This window comes from Lipomyces tetrasporus (assembly GCF_029532465.1).
Source record: "Lipomyces tetrasporus strain NRRL Y-64009 chromosome Unknown POJ06scaffold_4, whole genome shotgun sequence".
In the NCBI taxonomy this organism is placed as follows: domain Eukaryota; kingdom Fungi; phylum Ascomycota; class Lipomycetes; order Lipomycetales; family Lipomycetaceae; genus Lipomyces; species Lipomyces tetrasporus.
The window spans coordinates 1,765,727-1,784,871 of NW_026611599.1; the positions used below are offsets into that span (position 1 = coordinate 1,765,727).

At 45.7% G+C, this 19,145-nt stretch overlaps 7 protein-coding genes across 7 annotated transcripts; 3 read left to right on the forward strand and 4 right to left on the reverse strand.

Annotated features, from left to right (window-relative positions):
• Nucleotides 1-257: 257 nt before the first annotated feature.
• On the forward strand, nucleotides 258-3,261 carry POJ06DRAFT_251814 (V-type ATPase, V0 complex, 116kDa subunit family). Its single transcript, XM_056187448.1, has 4 exons — nucleotides 258-383; nucleotides 445-545; nucleotides 621-935; nucleotides 983-3,261. Exons 1-4 carry the CDS (start codon nucleotides 362-364, stop codon nucleotides 3,032-3,034), a joined length of 2,490 nt encoding a protein of 829 aa, XP_056045001.1. The 5' UTR covers nucleotides 258-361; the 3' UTR covers nucleotides 3,035-3,261.
• On the reverse strand, nucleotides 3,262-4,368 carry POJ06DRAFT_251815 (cell division control protein 31). The gene is made up of 5 exons (XM_056187449.1): nucleotides 4,128-4,368; nucleotides 4,021-4,074; nucleotides 3,850-3,964; nucleotides 3,698-3,785; nucleotides 3,262-3,646 (listed from the first exon to the last, which is right to left on the reverse strand). The coding sequence occupies exons 1-5, from the start codon at nucleotides 4,275-4,277 to the stop codon at nucleotides 3,502-3,504; spliced, it is 552 nt and encodes a 183-aa protein (XP_056045002.1). The 5' UTR covers nucleotides 4,278-4,368; the 3' UTR covers nucleotides 3,262-3,501.
• A 155-nt stretch (nucleotides 4,369-4,523) lies between these two features.
• On the forward strand, nucleotides 4,524-6,721 carry POJ06DRAFT_209318 (BRCA1-associated protein 2-domain-containing protein). Its single transcript, XM_056185417.1, has 2 exons — nucleotides 4,524-6,291; nucleotides 6,342-6,721. Exons 1-2 carry the CDS (start codon nucleotides 4,553-4,555, stop codon nucleotides 6,466-6,468), a joined length of 1,866 nt encoding a protein of 621 aa, XP_056045003.1. The 5' UTR covers nucleotides 4,524-4,552; the 3' UTR covers nucleotides 6,469-6,721.
• POJ06DRAFT_251822 (ubiquitin-conjugating enzyme/RWD-like protein) lies at nucleotides 6,722-7,840 on the reverse strand. The gene is made up of 5 exons (XM_056187450.1): nucleotides 7,605-7,840; nucleotides 7,366-7,504; nucleotides 7,166-7,291; nucleotides 7,030-7,109; nucleotides 6,722-6,973 (listed from the first exon to the last, which is right to left on the reverse strand). Exons 1-5 carry the CDS (start codon nucleotides 7,616-7,618, stop codon nucleotides 6,913-6,915), a joined length of 420 nt encoding a protein of 139 aa, XP_056045004.1. The 5' UTR covers nucleotides 7,619-7,840; the 3' UTR covers nucleotides 6,722-6,912.
• POJ06DRAFT_209326 (uncharacterized protein) lies at nucleotides 7,829-14,157 on the forward strand. The gene is made up of 9 exons (XM_056185418.1): nucleotides 7,829-8,214; nucleotides 8,272-8,344; nucleotides 8,403-8,527; nucleotides 8,582-8,786; nucleotides 8,838-8,888; nucleotides 8,938-9,161; nucleotides 9,215-12,826; nucleotides 12,881-13,430; nucleotides 13,486-14,157. Exons 1-9 carry the CDS (start codon nucleotides 8,134-8,136, stop codon nucleotides 13,845-13,847), a joined length of 5,283 nt encoding a protein of 1,760 aa, XP_056045005.1. The 5' UTR covers nucleotides 7,829-8,133; the 3' UTR covers nucleotides 13,848-14,157.
• A 1,258-nt stretch (nucleotides 14,158-15,415) lies between these two features.
• POJ06DRAFT_98750 (Thiolase, N-terminal domain-containing protein) lies at nucleotides 15,416-16,925 on the reverse strand. The gene is made up of 2 exons (XM_056191869.1): nucleotides 15,797-16,925; nucleotides 15,416-15,741 (listed from the first exon to the last, which is right to left on the reverse strand). The coding sequence occupies exons 1-2, from the start codon at nucleotides 16,811-16,813 to the stop codon at nucleotides 15,508-15,510; spliced, it is 1,251 nt and encodes a 416-aa protein (XP_056045006.1). The 5' UTR covers nucleotides 16,814-16,925; the 3' UTR covers nucleotides 15,416-15,507.
• Nucleotides 16,926-17,118: 193 nt separating this feature from the next.
• Nucleotides 17,119-19,026, reverse strand: POJ06DRAFT_251834 (S-adenosyl-L-methionine-dependent methyltransferase). The gene is made up of 7 exons (XM_056187451.1): nucleotides 18,828-19,026; nucleotides 18,612-18,771; nucleotides 18,248-18,553; nucleotides 18,078-18,197; nucleotides 17,750-18,020; nucleotides 17,491-17,696; nucleotides 17,119-17,436 (listed from the first exon to the last, which is right to left on the reverse strand). Exons 1-7 carry the CDS (start codon nucleotides 18,942-18,944, stop codon nucleotides 17,264-17,266), a joined length of 1,353 nt encoding a protein of 450 aa, XP_056045007.1. The 5' UTR covers nucleotides 18,945-19,026; the 3' UTR covers nucleotides 17,119-17,263.
• Nucleotides 19,027-19,145: the final 119 nt, after the last annotated feature.

Genomic DNA, 19,145 nt, shown 5'->3' on the forward strand with positions numbered 1-19,145 from the left:
TGGCACAGATTGCCTGATAATAAACTGTGTTACGGCATATAATCCGGACTGTTTGGTGTTTGATGCAAAACTGTTGAGGCAATTCATTTGATGGTTTGGGACCCAAGGGGCCAGCAGTGAAATTAGAGTTTCCAGCTAAGAGAAGGGGCAAGGGTAGTTCGTGACAGGATGTTCATGTCGGCGCAGCCGTCGTCAGGTCGCTTATCTGCTAAGCCTGGACCAATGGCGTGAATGCAAGTCGCGCCCCATGGCCGCCACGGTAATCTCGCTGCGTAGTTCTCCTTCCCATATTTTTCGCTGCACTTCACCTCGCCTTCACTTCAATAGTTTCCATTTTTTTTTTTCAATAGGAATCGAAAAAATGGGAAAGGAGGCTTTTTTCCGTACGTTTTATTTATTCAATAATATCTTCATGACTTGGAACTGTTACTAACACAGTCTTAGGCTCTGCGGAGATGTCCTTGGTGCAGCTCTACATTGCGACTGAAGTTGGTCGTGAGGTTGTTGCTGCTCTTGGAGAACTCGGTTCTGTTCAGTTCCGAGATGTATGCCTACTTTTTATTGCGACGGATTCGTTGAATTCGTGCTTAGATGACGAATGCGATACTGACTGGCTCTAGTTAAATGCGGACGTCAACTCGTTCCAGCGTACTTTCGTTAAAGAGATTCGTCGTCTTGACAACGTCGAGAGACAGCTTCGATTCTTTAGCTCCCAGATTGAGAAGGCTGGCATTAAGGTCAATTCTGTTCCTGGATACGCAGATGTCACTGCTGCGCCTCACTCCAACGAGATTGACCAGCTTGCAATTCGCAGCGAGGACTTGGAGGAACGTGTTAATCAGCTGATTGAGTCCAACGAGCGCCTTTTGAAGAAGCAGGTTGAGCTTGTTGAGCTCCGTCACGTTTTGGTTGAGGCTGGTGCTTTCTTCGATAAGGTAAGACACTTGAATTTTCGCTCTGAATGCGGAGTTAATGTTTGTAGGCACATAACGTTCCTGAAGAGCTTCGGGCTTCGGTCGACAATGATAATGCGCCTCTTCTCAACAACGATGTCGAACAGGGCGACATGTCTAACGGCACGACTTTCTCCGTTATGAACATTGGCTTTGTTGCTGGTGTTATTCCCCGTGAGAAGATGGGAACCTTTGAGCGTATCCTGTGGCGTTCACTCCGCGGTAATCTGTTCTTGAACAGTGCCGAAATTGCTGAGACTATCAAGGACCCTAAGACTGACGAGGCAATTGAGAAGAATGTCTTCGTTGTCTTTGCTCACGGTGCGGGCATTCTCAGCAAGATCCACAAGATTGCCGAGTCTCTCGACGCTGACCTCTATTCCGTTGACGAGGATTCCGGTATTCGCCGTGACCAGATTCGAGAGGTCAACAACAGCATCAGTGATGTTGAAGAGGTTCTTACTACGACTCAGTCCACTCTCTACACTGAGTTGCAGGCTATTGCGGAGCAGATTGCGTCCTGGATGGTAGTCGTCAAGAAGGAGAAGGCAATCTACGCCGCTCTCAACTTGTTCAACTATGATCAGAGTCGCAAGTCGTTGATTGCGGAGGGTTGGTGTGCAACTGATGACCTTCCGTTCATTAAGGCTACCTTAGGCGATGTCACCGAGCGTGCCGGTCTTCAGGTTCCTTCCATCTTGAACGAGCTTCACACTACCAAGACTCCGCCGACGTACTATAAAACGAACATTTTCACGGAGTCCTTCCAAAATATTATTGATGCCTATGGTATCTCGCAGTACCGTGAAGTTAACCCCGGCCTTCCCGCCATCATTACTTTCCCGTTCATGTTCGCGATTATGTTCGGTGACCTTGGCCACGGTGCCATTATGTTCCTGGCCGGTCTCGTCATGGTCATCTATGAGAAACGCTTGTTGAAAGCTCAGCGTGATGAAATTTTCGACATGGCGTTCACAGGTCGTTACATCATTCTTCTTATGGGTGCCTTCTCCATGTACACTGGTGTGATGTACAACGACATTTTCTCCAAGTCTATGTCTATCTTCAAGCCTGGTTGGGAGTGGCCGTACACTTGGAACGAGGGTGATCTTATTATGGCCAACCAGACAGGTGTCTATCCTTTCGGTGTCGATCCTACCTGGCATGGCGCTGACAACAATCTCATCTTCAACAACTCGTATAAGATGAAGTTGTCTATTGTCATGGGATTCTGCCACATGCTCTATTCCTTGTTCTTTTCGTTAGTCAATTACCGATTCTACAACTCCAAGATCGATATCTTCGGAAACTTCCTTCCTGGATTCTTGTTTTTGGTCTCCATTTTCGGCTACTTGTCATTCATCATCGTTTTCAAGTGGGCGGTTGACTGGTATGGCATCGGTATGGCTCCTCCAGGATTGTTGAACACTCTCATTGACATGTTCTTGTCTCCTGGTAATGTTCAGGATCTTCTGTACGAAGGACAGCCTACTGTTCAGGTCGCGCTTGTTCTTCTTGCAGTCGCGTGCGTTCCGTGGTTGTTGCTCTTGAAGCCTCTATATCTCCGATGGGAAAACAACAAAATTAAGAAGCAGGGCTACGAGAATTTGTCCCAGCAGGAAGTGACTCGCCTTTCTTTCGATGAGGAGGCTGAGAACGGTACTGCTGTTGTTATGGAGGAAATGCACGAAGAGCACGAGTTCGAGTTTGGTGATGTCATGATCCATCAGGTTATCCACACCATTGAGTTCTGCCTTAACTGCGTGTCGCACACTGCTTCGTATCTTCGTCTCTGGGCGTTGTCTCTTGCTCATGCTCAGTTGTCTTCTGTCTTGTGGACTATGACCTTCGAGCGTGCATTCTCGATGGAAGGCGGTCTTGGCGTGATCATGGCATTCGTTCTCTTTGGAGCCTGGTTCCTTCTTACCATTGCTGTCTTGGTCGTCATGGAGGGTACTTCTGCTATGCTTCACTCTCTTCGTCTCCATTGGGTCGAGGCCATGTCCAAGCATTTCATTGGTGATGGTATTCCTTTTATGCCTTTCTCATTCAAGGCGGTATTGGAAGAGCCTTCCGCCTAAAGTTGAGAGAGAATGGCGCATTAGATTAGGTTGTTGAAAATTGGAGTTTTATGTTGTAGATGACTCGGTTTCTGTGAGCTTTTCATTTTTAGGGATGTAATTGATAGATCATCGAGTAATTGAAGACACTGCCAGTATTCACTGTCGGATCATTTCACTATGGAAGGTGTTTCATATTTTGCATATAGATCAGGGGTTAATAATGAAAAGTGGTTGAAATATTGACACATCCACCTACTTATTTCTTACTTCCCCTTTCGTATACTTAGATATATTTGCCTTGTGTAATAACCTACCACTTGTCTACTGGTGGGAAAGCGAAAGGATGTGGTAAACATGGACATAAACTACACACAAGAGATTAATAATAGTACAGAGTTACACATGTAGAAGACAAACAACCAGATACAAAGCACAGAATACATATGATCTCTTAGTCGTCCCAAGCTGAATGAATGAAATAGTCCTTAGTGATCGCTACAGATAGCAATGAACTCATCTAGATTGATCTCTCCATCACCATCTAAATCGAATTCATTAATCATAGCTTCTAGTTCATCTTCTTCGAGGTTTTCGTTCAGTTCTTTGGCAATTTTTCGCAAATCTCGTAGACTATAAGCTGTCAGTAACCACGTCGACATTACATCTCGATGGTATACGTACCTTATTTTTCCGGTCTGGTCTTCGTCAAAAAGAGCAAACGCCCTCTTTATTTCCTCAATGGGATCTCGTGCAACAATCTTCTCTGACACTGTAAAATACCTATTTAGTCCTCGTGGATTCCGTTACGTCTTCAATGCAGTAACATCACATACTGACTCGTAGAAAGGCGTCGTACGACATAAATCCAGGGTCACTGCGCTCATTCTCACGCAATATATCCAGAACTTCTGATTTCTTTGACTCAAATCCCAGCGCTCGCATCGCGACCTATAATAGAGAGTCAGCACCATGGAGCTCTTGGTTTAGATTGTGATTTGCCATACCTTCAATTCATGATAATCTATTTTGCCATCTCCGTCCATATCAAATAGCCGAAACTACAAGCATAATCAGGTTAGAAATCGACGGACATACATTATATGTGACGTACCGCTTCTTCGATCTCGTGCCGCTGCTCCTCAGTAAGGTCTTTCCGCGGTTTGGCTGTAGCATTCGTTCTGCTGGATGCTGGCGGTGAGAGGTTCCGCCGCCGAGCAGCTAATTTACTGACATGATTTATACCCGAGGTTGCAGAATACATTAAAACTGCTGGACGGTTATGGATAGAGCTGGAATCAGGCTGTTACTATTCCATTACCGGACGCGCCCAGAGTTCGAAGTCGCGATTTAGTCGCACCTGTATCAACGCGCCATGAACACAGGGCCGTACGAACAACTTCACCATGACGCGGTTGAGACATAAACGTCGCAGCATTAGACGGCTGTGGGTTAGGGTGTATTAATGCTATTTAGATCATTTCTCCAACGTCCGAGCTGCTGCGTTAGCGGCGGCAGTTGGCGCGAAGAAATGTCTCTATGCCCTTTCGATTTTATATAGTTTTCGATCTTTTGCCTAGGTCATTTGTTTTCGATAAGTGGGTGAACGCAGTCTTCGAATCGAACGATATTTTTACGTCGGATTGCATTGGTGACGGCGCCACCGTTGAATCTGTCGCGTCTGAGGTCCTTAATGACACCTTGGTTCAGCGACTTTCGAAAGTTGACAAACGGCTGGGTCGAATCGAAGTGCTGAGCGTTGACCTTGAAGAGACAGATGGTGGTTCAGCTGTCGTCGGGCCCGAATCTGAAATGTCCAGCGATGTGACAACCAAGGTGACTCGTGCTACAATTCCATCATCTCCACGGGCGAGATTTTTAGGCAATGGCGTAATCCACTTGTACAGAGATGGCGAAGAGGAAACCACGGACGTTGTTACCCACAATCAAGCAGGCGTGGAGAATTCACAGACTCCTGTGTTGGCAATACTGGCGGTACCTGGATATATGACTGCTTCCGATCTGCTGGGATTTGTTGGCAAAGACTGCAGACAGACGATTTCGCATCTTAGAATGCTGAGAAGCTCGGCCCCTAATAGGTATATGGTGCTTATGAAATTTCGAGAAAAGTCACATGCAGACAAGTTCTACCAGGACTATAACTGCAAGATGTTCAATTCAATGGAGCCGGAGACTTGTCACGTGGTTTACATTAATTCAATCCGATTTCATAAATCGACATTTCCAGAGTTTCCATATCTTCTTGATGATGAGTTCACACCTCTAGCAGAACACCAAATATCTACCGATAAGCGTCGCAACCGCGCCACCTCTGTTGCGGGCCCATCAGTATTGGCCAAACCCGCACCACCACCGACCAGAGCGTTACGTGAACTTCCGACATGTCCAGTGTGCCTGGAACGAATGGACTCTAGCGTTACAGGACTCCTGACTATTATATGCCAGCATACTTTTCATTGCCAGTGCTTGAGTAAATGGGGTGACAATAGTTGCCCTGTTTGCCGTTATTCTCAGAAAAAGGACCATCAGTCTCAGTTGAGTGAGCCTAATCAGTGCAGTTCGTGTGGAGCTGTTCAGAATTTGTGGATTTGTCTTATTTGCGGTAATATTGGCTGTGGACGATACGACGAAGCTCACGCGTTCCAACACTACATGGAATCTGACCATGTGTATGCTATGGACCTTGAATCGCAACGGGTATGGGACTATGCGGGCGATGGCTATGTGCACAGGTTGATACAAAATCAGTCGGATGGGAAATTGGTTGAGCTTCCTTCCTTAGCGGCATCTTCTGCTGATCATACTGGCGGCGATAGCTGTGACGAGAACTCCAGTGGTGATTACGTTCCCAGGGAGAAGCTCGACTCAATTGGAATGGAGTACACGTACCTTCTCACCTCTCAACTTGAGTCTCAACGTGCATATTTTGAAGATAAGATTGCAGAAGCTGCTGATAAAGCTTCGGCGGCATTAGAGAAAGCCGAGAAAGCTGAGCGAGATGCGGCTGAAGCTCAGGCTAGACTCAGCAGAGCCAAAATGGAGAATGATGAATTGAAGGGAATTGTTCCCCATCTGGAAAAGGAGCATGAGAAGTTGAAGCGAAAATCAGAAACGCTGCAGGCCGTATCTAAGAAGCTCGAGAAAGAGTGGCGAGAAGAAAAGAGCATGAACGAGAGTATGCTGCAGAAGCTCGAATTTCTTATGCAGGAGAAGGCGCAGAAGGAGAAAGAAATCGAAGAACTCAAGGATCAGCTACGGTTAGTATTTCTTGCGGCTAATGATTTTATCGCGGCTAATCTTCGTGCAGAGATGTCATGCTATATTTAGATGCTCAGCAGAAGTTTCAGGGTATGGAAGAGGACGTCCAACAAGGCATGGTATCTGTACGAGAAAGTCCTTCTTCCAAAAAGAAAAAGGGTCGCGGTAAGAAATGACCAGGCACTTTATATAGTTCATTAATGCAACGAACTTGCATGTAGCACATTGAAGGGTTGGGACATTATGATGAAGATGGCGTTGTGTTCTGTTGGTTCTGCGTTGTTCAGGCTAGTTCATTGGCTCTATGTATTATAGCAGACAATGCTACGTTGGTTATCATGTTTGAGAGGTATTATATTAATGTCGTCGGTAATAGGGTTAGTGTGACTGTAAATCGCACAACACTGTGAAAGAGCATTCTAAACTACGATTATGAATCCTAATAGTCCATCACCATGATACCAATCCATTACATTATGCTGTCTAATATGAGAATCATAACATCACGCATCAATGTTTCTAATTTATCTGGTCGTAGCAAAATTAACCGTGCTTCCCACCATTTTTATAATTTTTTTTTTGGTTTTATACTTTTATACCTATTGTCAACTAACCAGCGGCTAATAAGTGGTGCCCTCTGGAGGCTGAGGAAGCTTTCTATTCGATCCCGTAGCCATTTCCCTAAGACATGCCGTTAGCCGACTATACTTCCCGCGACAATAACATGTATTTATTACCTCCTGATCTCCAACAACACAGTCTCCATGTTATAATCTCGTCTCCATTGCGCAAGACAGGCAAGCTTCGATGGGTCGACCTATGTGCTACGATTAGATAATGAGGTACTCGCGAGATGTCGAAGATATATCGTACTTTTCCATCAACCTGGCTGACACACGGAAGATTGATCTTGGAGAGAAATTGAACTACCGGAGGAACGTCGGGATAATTTGGCCCACAGTGTAGTTTCAAGCTATAAATGCGATTCTCGTGCACGCTCTATTGATCCAGATAAGTGCTCAGTCTCTGGATCGAACTGGCGAATAACGGAGCCTATATACGGAAGTACTCACGTGAGGTGGTCCTAAAATTGTGCCATTCCACTCCGACATCGTAATATCGTCGCCATCTGTAAGACCATATGAGCAGGCCTCGGCCCCGAGACCTTTCTCGCCCTTCTCAAGTTCCTCAAGAAGACGAAAATTGCGGGGTCTAGGATTGGAGTAAAACAGTCAGCAGAAACAATCTTGGCAACGTAGACGCGGCATCACAAGCAAAATCAGGATAAAATAAAAAATATACAGCAACTCACATTTTAGCACTCATGACTGTGATATTAGGAATTAATGCTATACGGATGCGTCGTTCCACTTCCAGATCAAGATCATATGGAGCCGACGCCGCAGACGAGCACTAGCGATCCTCATATCTACAAACCGTGTGTCCAGACAATTTTTGACCAGATAGAATTTGCGCAGATATAGAGTTAACCGTGGCGTGTATTGTCAATAGCAGCCACATACGCGCTACGTTGCTTCGTTTGCGCCTCCGACGGTGGCTTGGCCAACTTGTTGTTGCAACCAGTACTACGCGATTGGCAGGTACAAACGTTTCGAGGTCATCGTGATCCTATCTTTGCAGAGCTCAATTGATCGCTTTGTAGCAGTTATAACTTGACATGCACAGAAAATAGACGTATAGGATACGATCTGTCAGTTAGCGTTCACAGCTACTTTCTTTCAGGAGTACAGGTTTCTGACTGCAATCATCACTCGGTCCATCTCTTGAAGCAGACTCGGAAAGACTACTTGAATATCTGTTCTTGTCGGTCACTTGTCATTATGGGATCAATAGCACTGCTGACAGCAGATTTAACGAATCTGCTATCAGAGACCAAGCGCCGCTATGCAGATCTACGGCAGGTGAGTTCCTGTCTGTTGGAAGCGTCAGTGTGAAGCTAATGTCGAACGATGGCACAGGCATGCGAGAAGTCTATATCAGAAATTAAGTCGCTGTCTTCGTCTTCGAAACAGGAACAAGAGATTTTAAGAGGTATGTTTTAGCTCGCGCTGGGAGGTGAACAACAAGCTGATGCAGCCTCGCGTGTCAGAACTCTCAAGTTCGCCAACTTTCGCGTCTCCGTTTCTCATTGCGTGCTCCACTCGCAATGTTAAATATTGTGCAATAGCGGTTCAGAGTTTGCAACGACTTATCACAACACAGAGCCTGAATAAGGTATATAACGCATACCACTATTGAATGCTATTCTTAGATGCTAATAGCGACTAGGCAATTTTGCCTCAGATGTTGGATGCATTTCAGGAAGGAACACAACTGGGTGTAGAAATTCAGCTCAAGATATTACAGTCACTACCTCCTCTAATAGAGAAGTATGGCTCCAGTTTGGGAGGTGATTTGCTGGCCAAGACCATTCAAATATGTTCTACATTGCAGGGGAGCAAAATTGCGGTTGTTGTAAACACCGCTTCAGCCAGTACGTCGAACCTAATTCAAATTCATACTGAATGCTACTAATATTCTACAGCTCTTCAGCAATTAAGCGTGGCAGTGTTCGACGAGATCATTACCGAAGACTGTAAGCAATTAATATACAATAGGTGGGATACAGGCTAATCGTCAGGTAGTGAAAACGGACATAGACACGGTTGCAGAGGTTCCCGTAGAGGATGGGAAGTCGCATGTAAACGTTAGACCGGCCGCTTACGATGCATTCCGTGTCTTTCAGGACATATGCTTTTTGACGGAGGGTAACAAGCCAAAGTTCTTGAAAGTGAACCAAGTTTCTGAAACATTCGGACTCGAACTTATTGAGAGCATAATTTCTAATCACTCTAATATTTTTAATTCTGTACGTGATTGCAGGTTTTGATGACTAGGTACATTGTGTACTAATTATTGCAGCATCCTGAGCAAACATACATTCTACGTACCTATGTTTTTCCATACATCTTACGTTCTCTTTCCGAACGCAGAGAATTCTCTATTATAGTAAGAGTGATTCGCATTCTGTATCTCATACTACGGCGGCATCTTGCAATACTTCCTGTCGAATGCGAAGTTGCCCTCACTCTCCTCACGCACACTCTTGACGCTGATGTCGCCCCATATTGGAAGAGAGTACTGGCTATGGAAGTCTTCCAAGGTGTTTTCGCGGAGTATGCGTTAGTACGGAAGTTTTACTCTGAGTACGACAGTCTAGAAGGCAGACAAAATGTGCTACGGTCATTGGTTACGGCAGTTAACAAACTCAGTGCCGAGAAGCCTGCAATAATTGGGCTTCGACGTTCATCAACATCATTATTCACTTCAAAAGACGGGACCATGGAGCAACTACCACCTGATGCGTCGACAATCGTGTCAGGTTTGTTAAGTGGAGCCGTCGCAATGTCGAGTGAGAATGCTGGATTATCAGTACAGACATCGTCAGTACGTGTCTTATGTATTGACCAGCTTGATAAGAATGAGCCACCAGCGCTTCCAGAATCATACCTTTATTATTTAGCGTTGAATTGCATAAATTCACTGGCCGATGGAATGACTCGGTTCTTGCTCCCATTGTCATTATCAGAAACAAATTCAACCTTAAAGAAGAAGGCATCGCGGCTAGGTGTGGCAGATGACGGGAAAGACAATATCGCGAACAACACGGATTTCAAGTCGACGAATGACGTCCCAGCGCAGGTCAAGGCACCATATAAACGACGCGCGATCAGATATCGTGGTGCACCGATCAATCCTTTGACTCTAGAGTCTCATCCGCTACTACCAGAAGTAAGGGTGACTGCAGATATAGTTCGGGATTGCTGGCCGCCTTTGCTTGCTGCTTTTTCTACATTCCTGTATTCAAATCTGGATTCAGATTTGTATCATAACCTCGTACGATCCTTTCAGAAGTTTACGCAATCAGCAGGTTTGTTGCAGTTGGTGACACCTCGAGACGCATTCTTGACAACACTGGCAAAAGTAGCTGTTCCATCACAGATTTTTACAGGAAGCCAGTCTGGAGTGACCTCACCGAATGCTGAGCGACAGGGTGGTCTGTTTAATAGCTCCATTGGTATTTTAGGCGAAACATTAGTTACATCACGGGATTCTGCTGGTAGTGGCGAGGGCCCATTTGGGATGCTTCATGTCCGGAACCTTCTTTGTCTTCGTGCCTTACTCAATCTCGCTATCGCTCTAGGGCCAACTCTGAAGGAGAGCTGGACTATAATCATCGAGACTCTTCAGCAGGCCGATTTTGTCTTGCATTCAAATGGTCGACGACCGTCATACAATCGTGCGATAGTTGTTTCCGCGTCTACGAAGAGCGATGGGGGATCAGCCGGTTCTGCCCCGGCATCTAATGGAAACGGGGATAGTGTTGGCGGCAGTTTAGCTGGGGAAACGAATGCAGTGGATAACGCTGTGAAGAAGCTATTAGAGTGTACCAAAGACTTTCCTGACGACTCGTTTCTCGATCTCATCAATGCCTTCTGCAAAATTTCTTCATCGACGATTAATTTGAGAAAGCTAGAGACGGGACCAAGCTTTAATGGGCCGCCGTCTCCGTTGTCAAGTAGGTCGCAAGAGGCTTCCGAATCGGACTTGCGGCCAACTCCGACGCGACAAAGCAGTTTCAATGTGCCTAAATTGACATATGGAGACCCACTCTTCGCGCTCATAAAGCTGGGTGAAATTGCGGAAGTCAACATTAATCGCCTGGTCTTTTCTTCTCCCGATGTTAGTGGATGGGACGCATTCGTGAAGTACTTTATTCAGGTACTTGCTGGCAGAAATCTTGATCCGTCGATTCGTATGCGGGCAGCTGAAGTTCTTAACTCTTCCATATATAGTGCCGTGGTTGAGGCGTCAAATGAGTTAACTCCGGAAGGTTTGGATATGATCCAAACCCGATGCCTGATTGCATTAGAAGATGGAATGTACTCCATAATTCGACAGGGGGTACCCGTATCTGAACTGGAGTTGAGCACAAAGTCGGCGGAAGCAGAAATTCACTGCACGACATTAAACACATTGAACGACATTCTGGATCGCACAGGCAGCTCCCTCACGAATGGCTGGGAGACAGTATTTAGTATTATTACCAGCTTCTTTGTTATGCACCATTATGGAAGCTTGCTGCCGACAACCCGGATACCGGAAGACGTCCAAATTCCGGCTGCCATTTCAAATTCAAAACCAGGTCATGGAACAAAGGCAGAGGGCGAGAAGATCACAAAGCTGGTGAAAGCAGCCTTTGGCTCACTGCAGCTCATTTGCAACGATTTTCTGACGTCGATGCCGCAGAATTGCTTTATCGATTTGATTGACCTATTGTACTATTTCTGCCATCAACAGGACGATCTCAACATCTCATTCACCACAATCACATTCTTCTGGACAGTGTCGGATTACTTACGATCGAAGCTTACAGACAGCAATTTGAGCTCCGATCTGAGTGAATCATTGAGATCTCGTGACGATCTTATCACTATGGCCAAAAGCGGAAATCTCCAGGATTCAACAAGCTCTGTTTGGCTAATTTTGCTTTTTCGGCTAACTGTCATTTGTGCGGACCCTCGACCTGAAGTTCGCAATGGCGCCATTCAAATTTTGTTCCGAATATTTGACAGCTATGGCCATTTACTAGGTGTCAATTCATGGAGTGCTTGCTTATGGATTGTGATTTATGCGGTCATGGAGGTTCGACCTCCGCCGGAGATCCCGATTGAATATGTGGATAAGAGGTTTATGCAGGCTCGTGAAGCGGAGCAAAAGCAGTGGTCGGAGACAATGGCGTTAATATTGTCTGGATTAAGCAGGCTATATTCTACGTTCTTCTATGCATTTTTAAAGCAGCCTGATTTCACGTTGCTTTGGAGTACATTACTGAGGTATTTTCAGAGCTTGATATCAATTCGACGATCAGAGATTATTGTGTCGGTGTTCAAGGCCGTGACCGATATACTGCAGGGCATTAATGAGTCAAAGTCAGATTTACCATCGGAATCCATTGAGGAGACATGGAAGCTATGGTCATCGCAGGAACGAATCATTATTGAATCGGAGAAGAACACTACTGGAGTAATGACTCAGGATTCTCTGACTGCCTATGTCAGTTCATTCAAGTCTCTTTATTTGCTCATGGAGGGAGACATCACAGTGGACAAGATTGAGAAGATGCTCTCTATAATGCGAAGCTGTTTACTTTTCCCTGAACTTCCACCGTATTTCTCAGATATGGACTATCATACACCACTTCAATCTGCGATCATGGAAGTAGTAATGGGTATAAGTACGAAAGCGCCAGGATCAGCGTCGCTGATTCTGCGAACCTACGGCGAATTCAGTAGTTTTGCATATCGCGAGGATATCTTGGGAAACATGCCCGTCCGAACAACAGGAAAGGCTAAGAAGCCTACGTATATCTCTATTTCGGTCCAGTGTTTCGACTTGGTTCTGGAAGTATTCAAAGAAAATCTGTCTGATCGGACTTTGTTCGCCGATGGATCCTTGGCGTTCGTTCTGGAGGTATGCCGGGGAAGGTGTGTCATGATAAATCGCTGTGCTAACGGATGGGGTTAGATGTTGGCCATTCCGATCCAAGCAAAGTATAATTGTCCAGCGTATGCTAGCTCGGAGGATGGCCTTACGCTTTGGATGTTGGCATCCAATGTCTTCATCCAAATAGCTGAAAGGACAATTCCTGGGCTGGAAGGATCCATTAAAGTGGATGTAGATCAGAAGATTGCGATATGGACTCAAATCACGGTTGGTACGGCAGCGATTGTGAAGTCCAATTCAACCAGCGTTGGATCAAGCACATCTGAAGACGAGCAGTTTGATATTGTTGCATTTCAGAAATTGGAAAAGCTAATCGTTCCCTATCTCGGAGATAAGGATCTACCGGATAATTTGATTGAACACTATATCAGTACTCTGTTTTATTGCTCGTTCTTGTATGTTATCATTGGTTTGACCGAAGACAAGCACAAGGATATCAACAAGCGACTGGGGGCCATATTTAACGAGCCGCTTCTTGGAAGCACCGAGGCATTGAATGTATTACCGAGGCAGAATATGAGCTACGTCTGCTTTGGTAGTTTGTTTTCATTGTCCACTGTTGAAGATCGAGGTGGGTGATGTAATCTGTGCTAGGATTCCGCGCGCCTGACTAATGTATATTCCAGACAGTCCAGAACGACGCAGACTAGCTGAGGCCGCATTACCATATCTTCTTCTTCGTTGCGCCTTGATCTTGCACCGGTTTGCTGCAGACCAGCCTTTACGTGGCAATGTGCCAGCCCCTAAGCTACAACGCAAGGAGCTCATATACATTCTATCTCGATTGCTGGCGCTCACAAATCACCGGGAATCATCAAATAGTTCGGCGGAGGAACTTCAAAATGATTTATCCACAAGTTACCGGCCATTACTGCGGTTATTCCCGTTGCTGTCCAAAGGTATTTTGGTGAGCAAAGGTGATTATGACGTCTTGCATCTGCTGCAGGCTGTATTCGAGAAAATTGGGAACGGTATTGACACTTGCTGACTAAAAAGGATATCTACCCTACCAGATGCTGAATTTATAGACATTATTGAAGTAGGCAGTGTGTAATTTCGTGAACGACAGCCAAGGCGAAAGGGTCTAGAGCTAAATCGTCATCTAATAATAATTTATCTGGGATACTAAAGTTTGCGGATATAACTATATATGGTGTATATTTGTGGAGGTTATGGATGCTCAATGTTTGGGTGAATTTATGTATCATGTCATTATTTTGCTTGGTTTGTGTATGATGGTTGAATCTAATGCTGGTGATTCCAGGTGTGCATGGGTTTTTCCCACTGCCTGATTTTCTCCCACTGTCTGAAAGCGACATCAGCGGGCGGCACAACATAACTCCCGACGACGTCATGATGGCGGTATTCCTCCAAACCCTATCTTCGTAGTGAGCAGCCCCGCGGCTGATACATTAATTAATGTCAGCTTACGCTTAACTCCACGTCTGGAATAAGAGAATCAGTCGTCATTCTGGGAAGCGTGTGGCTTACGGTAGAGAAAGTGCAAACTGAAATCGCTGAAAATATACCCATGAGAGTCCGAAAGTCATTTGCGGCGGGTATGTAAACCATCAGAATACTTCGGAGTCTTGGCCCACTTACTAGGGAAAAGCTAACGTTGCTTATGTAGCATTCGTGCTGCTATTATTTTTATCGGCTTATCTGGGATTTGCTCCGATTGAAGTTCCTCATGACAAGCTGCTACATCTCATATTCTTCTTTATTTTGACTGTAGGTTGCAATAAATCAATGACTGTCCGTTTCGAGACGATGTCCTAAGTGGCATATATAGACATTATTTTACTGGATTGTGGATACGACTCGAAGAAGATTAATCAATGCCACATTAATTGTCTGTATACTACTAGGCGGTATCGGATCGGAGATCGCACAGTCGTTTGTTTCGGTATGACAGATCTGTGTTGGTTACGGATGACTGAGACTTACACATGTCGTCCATAGGCTCGAACATTTGACATTTTTGACATTGTAGTAAGTATACAGTTTGCTCAGCATGAAGCTATGTGAGAATCGCTAATGCTGCTAGGCCAATGTTATCGGTGCATCCGCTGCTTTGGTCATCTCCAGCGTCTACCACAAACGTATGCAAGGGTCCAAGGTGATTATAGAATAATAGCTGATGTGCTAATACAGGGATGTTGGAACGGAAACGAGCCCAGAAGTACTTTGGGGTTCAGCCGCAGGATGGCGACTTGGAATCGGGTGAAGCGGGCGAGTCAGTTAACTTGACTGAGCTAAACACGTCTGCACCTACAGCTGCGGAGCCGGAAGAGCCGCGGTCGTAGTGGCGATAGAAAAGCTTGGAAATTTATTCGGAAAGACAAGCCAATACTGCCAGTGACTCTTGACGATGCGAAGTGTGGATACAGAGAATTCTGGAGATCCAAAATAGTTGCTGAATAGTTGCGATTGCTGAATAGTTGCGACCGTGATTTAATCGGCATCTAACATTGTTAAGCTACTAATCATTCTTTTATGCGCTAATTGCTGGACATTTAATTGATTTGAATGACGGATTAGACATATATCTGACTTTCGTCCCAAATGCTGTACCATGATTCTCAAATAATGGTAATCCGTCAAGAGCATATATTACATGAAAAGTCGTGCACCAAATACAAAACCTGTTACTCCGCAACAATTACAGAAGCGGCACCCATACCAGTGCCGACACACATAGAGGTAACACCAATCTTCCTTCCTGTCCTCTTCAACTCAGCCAACAACGTGGCAATCTGTCGAGCACCAGTGCAACCTAGAGGGTGGCCGAAAGCAATGGCGCCACCGTTCGGGTTAACTTTGTTGATATCGATGCCGACGTCCCTGACGCAGAACAGAGCCTGGCTCGCGAATGCTTCATTCTAAAGTGCATCATTAGCAACTAGGCCAAAAAGACTGTCCCAAAAATAAACTCACAATTTCGTAAACGTCGACATCATCCTTTGACAAACCGGTGTGCTTGAGAATCTTGGGAATGGCAACAGCGGGACCGATACCCATGAGTTCAGGAGGGACTCCAACGACAGTTCCGTCGACGAACTTGCCAATAATGGGCAATCCAAGCTTCTGAGCAACAGATCGTCTTGCAAGCAAAACAGCGGCCGCACCATCACTGACCTGCGAGGCATTACCAGCGTGGGTGCTACCAGTCTTGCTGAATGCTGGCTTAATCTTGGACAGGCTCTCGGCAGTGACGCCGTATCTGATTCCATCGTCCTTGTCGACCATAATCTCCCTTTCCTCTTCAGTCTTGGGATCAATTATCTTCACCTTCAGAGGAATAATCTCACTCTTGAACCGGCCAGCCTTCTGGGCAGCCTCTGCTTTTTGGTAAGACGCCGCAGCAAATTCGTCCTGCTCTTTGCGATTGAGACCGTACTTCGTCGCGACGTTCTCGGATGTAATGCCCATAGGAATCTGGCACTTCTTAGCCTCTTCATGGCCTTGAAGGAGCTCGGAGAACGCTGAGACTGAACTGGGACCATATTGAGAAGACATACTCTCAACCCCAGCGCCAATGCCGACGTCCATGGTGCCGGCAGTAATTGCGTTCGCGATCTGAAGGACGGATATCAAGCCAGAGGAGCATTGCCGGTTGACGGCGTAGACAGGTGTGGTATGAGGAATTCCTGCTACAAGAGCAGCAGCACGGTACTCGGTTACACCGGCACCAGGAGCAAGGACGTTGCCTACCCCGATATCCTCGATGAGCTTGGGATCTATCTTGGTACGGTCCAGCAGCCCCTTCAGGACACCTACGAGAAGGTCGGAGGCAGCTGTGTCTTTGAACCCACCACGCCCACCTTTAGTGATAGCCGTGCGGTAGGCTGCAACAATGACAACGTCGTCAGGGTGCTTCTCCGTGATCTTCGAGACTGCGGAGACCTCGTTGGGAGCGATATGAGATGCGATGGCAGAAAGTCGTTCGGACATTGTGAATGAATGAATTCGATAATGAAGAAGGAGAATCGGCGACAGAACTGGCGGGGCGAAACCGACTTTATGGAAGCCCCAGATCTCACGAGCCGAAAATCTGGGGTATGGGTCCCACTGGTTTGCGCCGAGGCGTGAGCCGAGGCAATGACTTTGAGTTGACAGTTATGAGAGGCACGTGACTCAGATCACATGACTTCCTCATGCGCCCCGCTTAGCAATTGTTCACATGCACATGGACTCCTCATATTGGGAATCTGATTACAACTCGAATAAGATGGATAGATGGATCGATTTAGTGAACACGTGCACGTCCGCGACCATATCTTTGATTACTAATAACTATTAATAATAACTAACTTAGTATACAACCAATGCCTCTGGTGTCGTCCATAGTACATGCCCATATTATCCCCTTATTAACTTATAGCTAGTTATGTACAGAAATATTTACAAACTCTTCTCCTCCCAGTCGTCGAATGCGACGTCACCTTTTGGCCGTGAAAAACCTCGGAAATATTTATCGCGAAATTGCTCTTTATAAGCTCTGTTGCTCTTAGCAATTGGGTCTAGCGAAGGACAATCTCGTGGTCGTCTGCTATATGTCAAAAGTCGTCGTGACCCTATAGTCAAGTCAGCACCGTTTCTTTCGCACTAAACGGCATCATATCACCTACATTTATTGAACTCTTGAACGCAATTGGAGATCAGTTTCAGGTTTGGATGCATAGGAATGTCCCGCTCTCCGTAGTCCTCGTTTGCAGTTGGCATCCAGCAGCATAGTCGTCCATTGTCGACAAGATGGTCAGCTGCAAAAAAAAGTAAATCGTCCAGTAACGCGTCGAAATGGTAAGGTTTCTTGGGTGGAATATAATCCAGTTGCCTACTAATAATCAGTTTCTCTCCCTGGTCATTACTGCTAGTAGTGATACTTACAAGTGCGACAGATCGCCATTTTCGAGTCTTGTGGGCAACCTGTCGGCATACCGCTCGGTATTCCTCGACCCTAAAACTTTAAGACCTTCACGCACCCCGTACGGGGGATCGCATATGATAACGTCTAACCGAAACGACGGTCGTATAGGGTTATGCGTGAAGTCGCATACAAATGTATCGAGGAATTGACTTTTCACATTGTACTGGTTATAGTTGGTAACAATGTTAGAATTTGGCGTGCCGCGGATTTGACGACCATCGATGTCAGAGCCTATCTCAAGGTTAGCTCCATTCAGCTCATGGGAGTTACAGTCGATATAATTCATACCAAATGCCATGGCCCCAAAGTGACTAGCGGCCACAAGAAAACTACCTGTTCCGGCGAACGGATCGTAGACGAGCTTTCCAGGTGCCGCCAGACCAATGTTGGATGATATCAACGCAAGCTCTTGATGCGATGGTTAGACAGTTACACAATCCTGTTGTAGCAATACCAACCTGCATCAAAAGATGTCGTCCCAATATATTTCCTCTTCTTGAGATCATATTTATCTATTATATCTCGTTGACCGTCCCTAATAAATCGTCCAAAACAGATATCCTTTAGGACTCGTGGATCGTTAATCGGTACGGATGCTGCATTATACTCCTCGATAATCGTAAAAACCTCTTCTGGATTTCTCATTCGGATAGGACCCTCAAAGTCAAGGAAGGAAAAGGACTCGATAATCTCTCGCTGCTCTTCCTTTGTCCTTGATCCGCGATAACTTATGACATCGAATTTGAAAGAAACGTCCTTATATCCTGTTAAAACCGGTCAGTGTAAAAATCCTCGCAGGCCACGTCAGTGTAATTGGCTTACTCGGCCACAGGTGGCTAGTCCTCCTCTTCACGTCTTCATGGAGCCTTTCCAACGGATTACCTCTTCCCCAGACCTCAAAAATTGACCGCACCAAAATTGATCTTCTTATTAACCTTCGAGCATCTTCTTCGGAATCTAAAGTCACGTATAGCAAAGGCGTCTATTAATACACTAGTTAACTATATGTAGATAGACATAACCATCAGATTTACTTACATTAACATCATGGCCGCTCAAGTCTACCGGGACTTGTTCAAGTTCAGCGAGCGCCTCAAGCTCTGTCTTCCGGAATGACTCGTGCTTTTGGGCAAGCAGTATCAGATATTCCGGCATAAATTGCTACACTACCAAAAAAGCTACAAAGAGTCGACTCTATTCGGACGCTAACTTCCCGGTTTCTTGGCCGATTACATGGAATATTTTTGGCAACTCAAAATTTCAGAGACGTAGCAGGATAATAAGGTTTATAGGCTCACGTGAGCGTGCCTTGAGATACGCATACAGACTGGTTATTACTCTGGCGACGCGACTAGT

Bases quoted from the DNA above. Each gene is read 5' to 3' on its own strand.
- POJ06DRAFT_251814 (XM_056187448.1), top strand. From the start codon at position 362: ATGGGAAAGGAGGCTTTTTTCC. The intron at 546-620 runs GTATGCCTACTT...GACTGGCTCTAG, and splicing joins GTTCTGTTCAGTTCCGAGAT to TTAAATGCGGACGTCAACTC. The intron at 936-982 runs GTAAGACACTTG...TAATGTTTGTAG, and splicing joins CTGGTGCTTTCTTCGATAAG to GCACATAACGTTCCTGAAGA.
- POJ06DRAFT_251815 (XM_056187449.1), bottom strand. From the start codon at position 4,277: ATGTATTCTGCAACCTCGGGTATAAATCATGTCAGTAAATTAGCTGCT. The intron at 3,965-4,020 runs GTATGGCAAATC...TCTCTATTATAG, and splicing joins TAGATTATCATGAATTGAAG to GTCGCGATGCGAGCGCTGGG. The intron at 3,647-3,697 runs GTACGTATACCA...GACAGCTTATAG, and splicing joins GACCAGACCGGAAAAATAAG to TCTACGAGATTTGCGAAAAA.
- POJ06DRAFT_209318 (XM_056185417.1), top strand. From the start codon at position 4,553: ATGCCCTTTCGATTTTATATAGTTTTCGATCTTTTGCCTAGGTCATTT. The intron at 6,292-6,341 runs GTTAGTATTTCT...ATCTTCGTGCAG, and splicing joins GAACTCAAGGATCAGCTACG to AGATGTCATGCTATATTTAG.
- POJ06DRAFT_251822 (XM_056187450.1), bottom strand. The intron at 7,292-7,365 runs GTGAGTACTTCC...CTGGATCAATAG, and splicing joins CAATTTTAGGACCACCTCAC to AGCGTGCACGAGAATCGCAT. The intron at 6,974-7,029 runs GTAATAAATACA...GGCATGTCTTAG, and splicing joins GTGTTGTTGGAGATCAGGAG to GGAAATGGCTACGGGATCGA.
- POJ06DRAFT_209326 (XM_056185418.1), top strand. From the start codon at position 8,134: ATGGGATCAATAGCACTGCTGACAGCAGATTTAACGAATCTGCTATCA. The intron at 8,528-8,581 runs GTATATAACGCA...AATAGCGACTAG, and splicing joins CAACACAGAGCCTGAATAAG to GCAATTTTGCCTCAGATGTT. The intron at 8,787-8,837 runs GTACGTCGAACC...AATATTCTACAG, and splicing joins TGTAAACACCGCTTCAGCCA to CTCTTCAGCAATTAAGCGTG.
- POJ06DRAFT_98750 (XM_056191869.1), bottom strand. From the start codon at position 16,813: ATGTCCGAACGACTTTCTGCCATCGCATCTCATATCGCTCCCAACGAG. The intron at 15,742-15,796 runs GTGAGTTTATTT...GATGCACTTTAG, and splicing joins ATGTCGACGTTTACGAAATT to AATGAAGCATTCGCGAGCCA.
- POJ06DRAFT_251834 (XM_056187451.1), bottom strand. From the start codon at position 18,944: ATGCCGGAATATCTGATACTGCTTGCCCAAAAGCACGAGTCATTCCGG. The intron at 18,554-18,611 runs GTAAGCCAATTA...CGGTTTTAACAG, and splicing joins GACTAGCCACCTGTGGCCGA to GATATAAGGACGTTTCTTTC. The intron at 18,021-18,077 runs GTATGAATTATA...ACCTTGAGATAG, and splicing joins CTTTGGGGCCATGGCATTTG to GCTCTGACATCGATGGTCGT.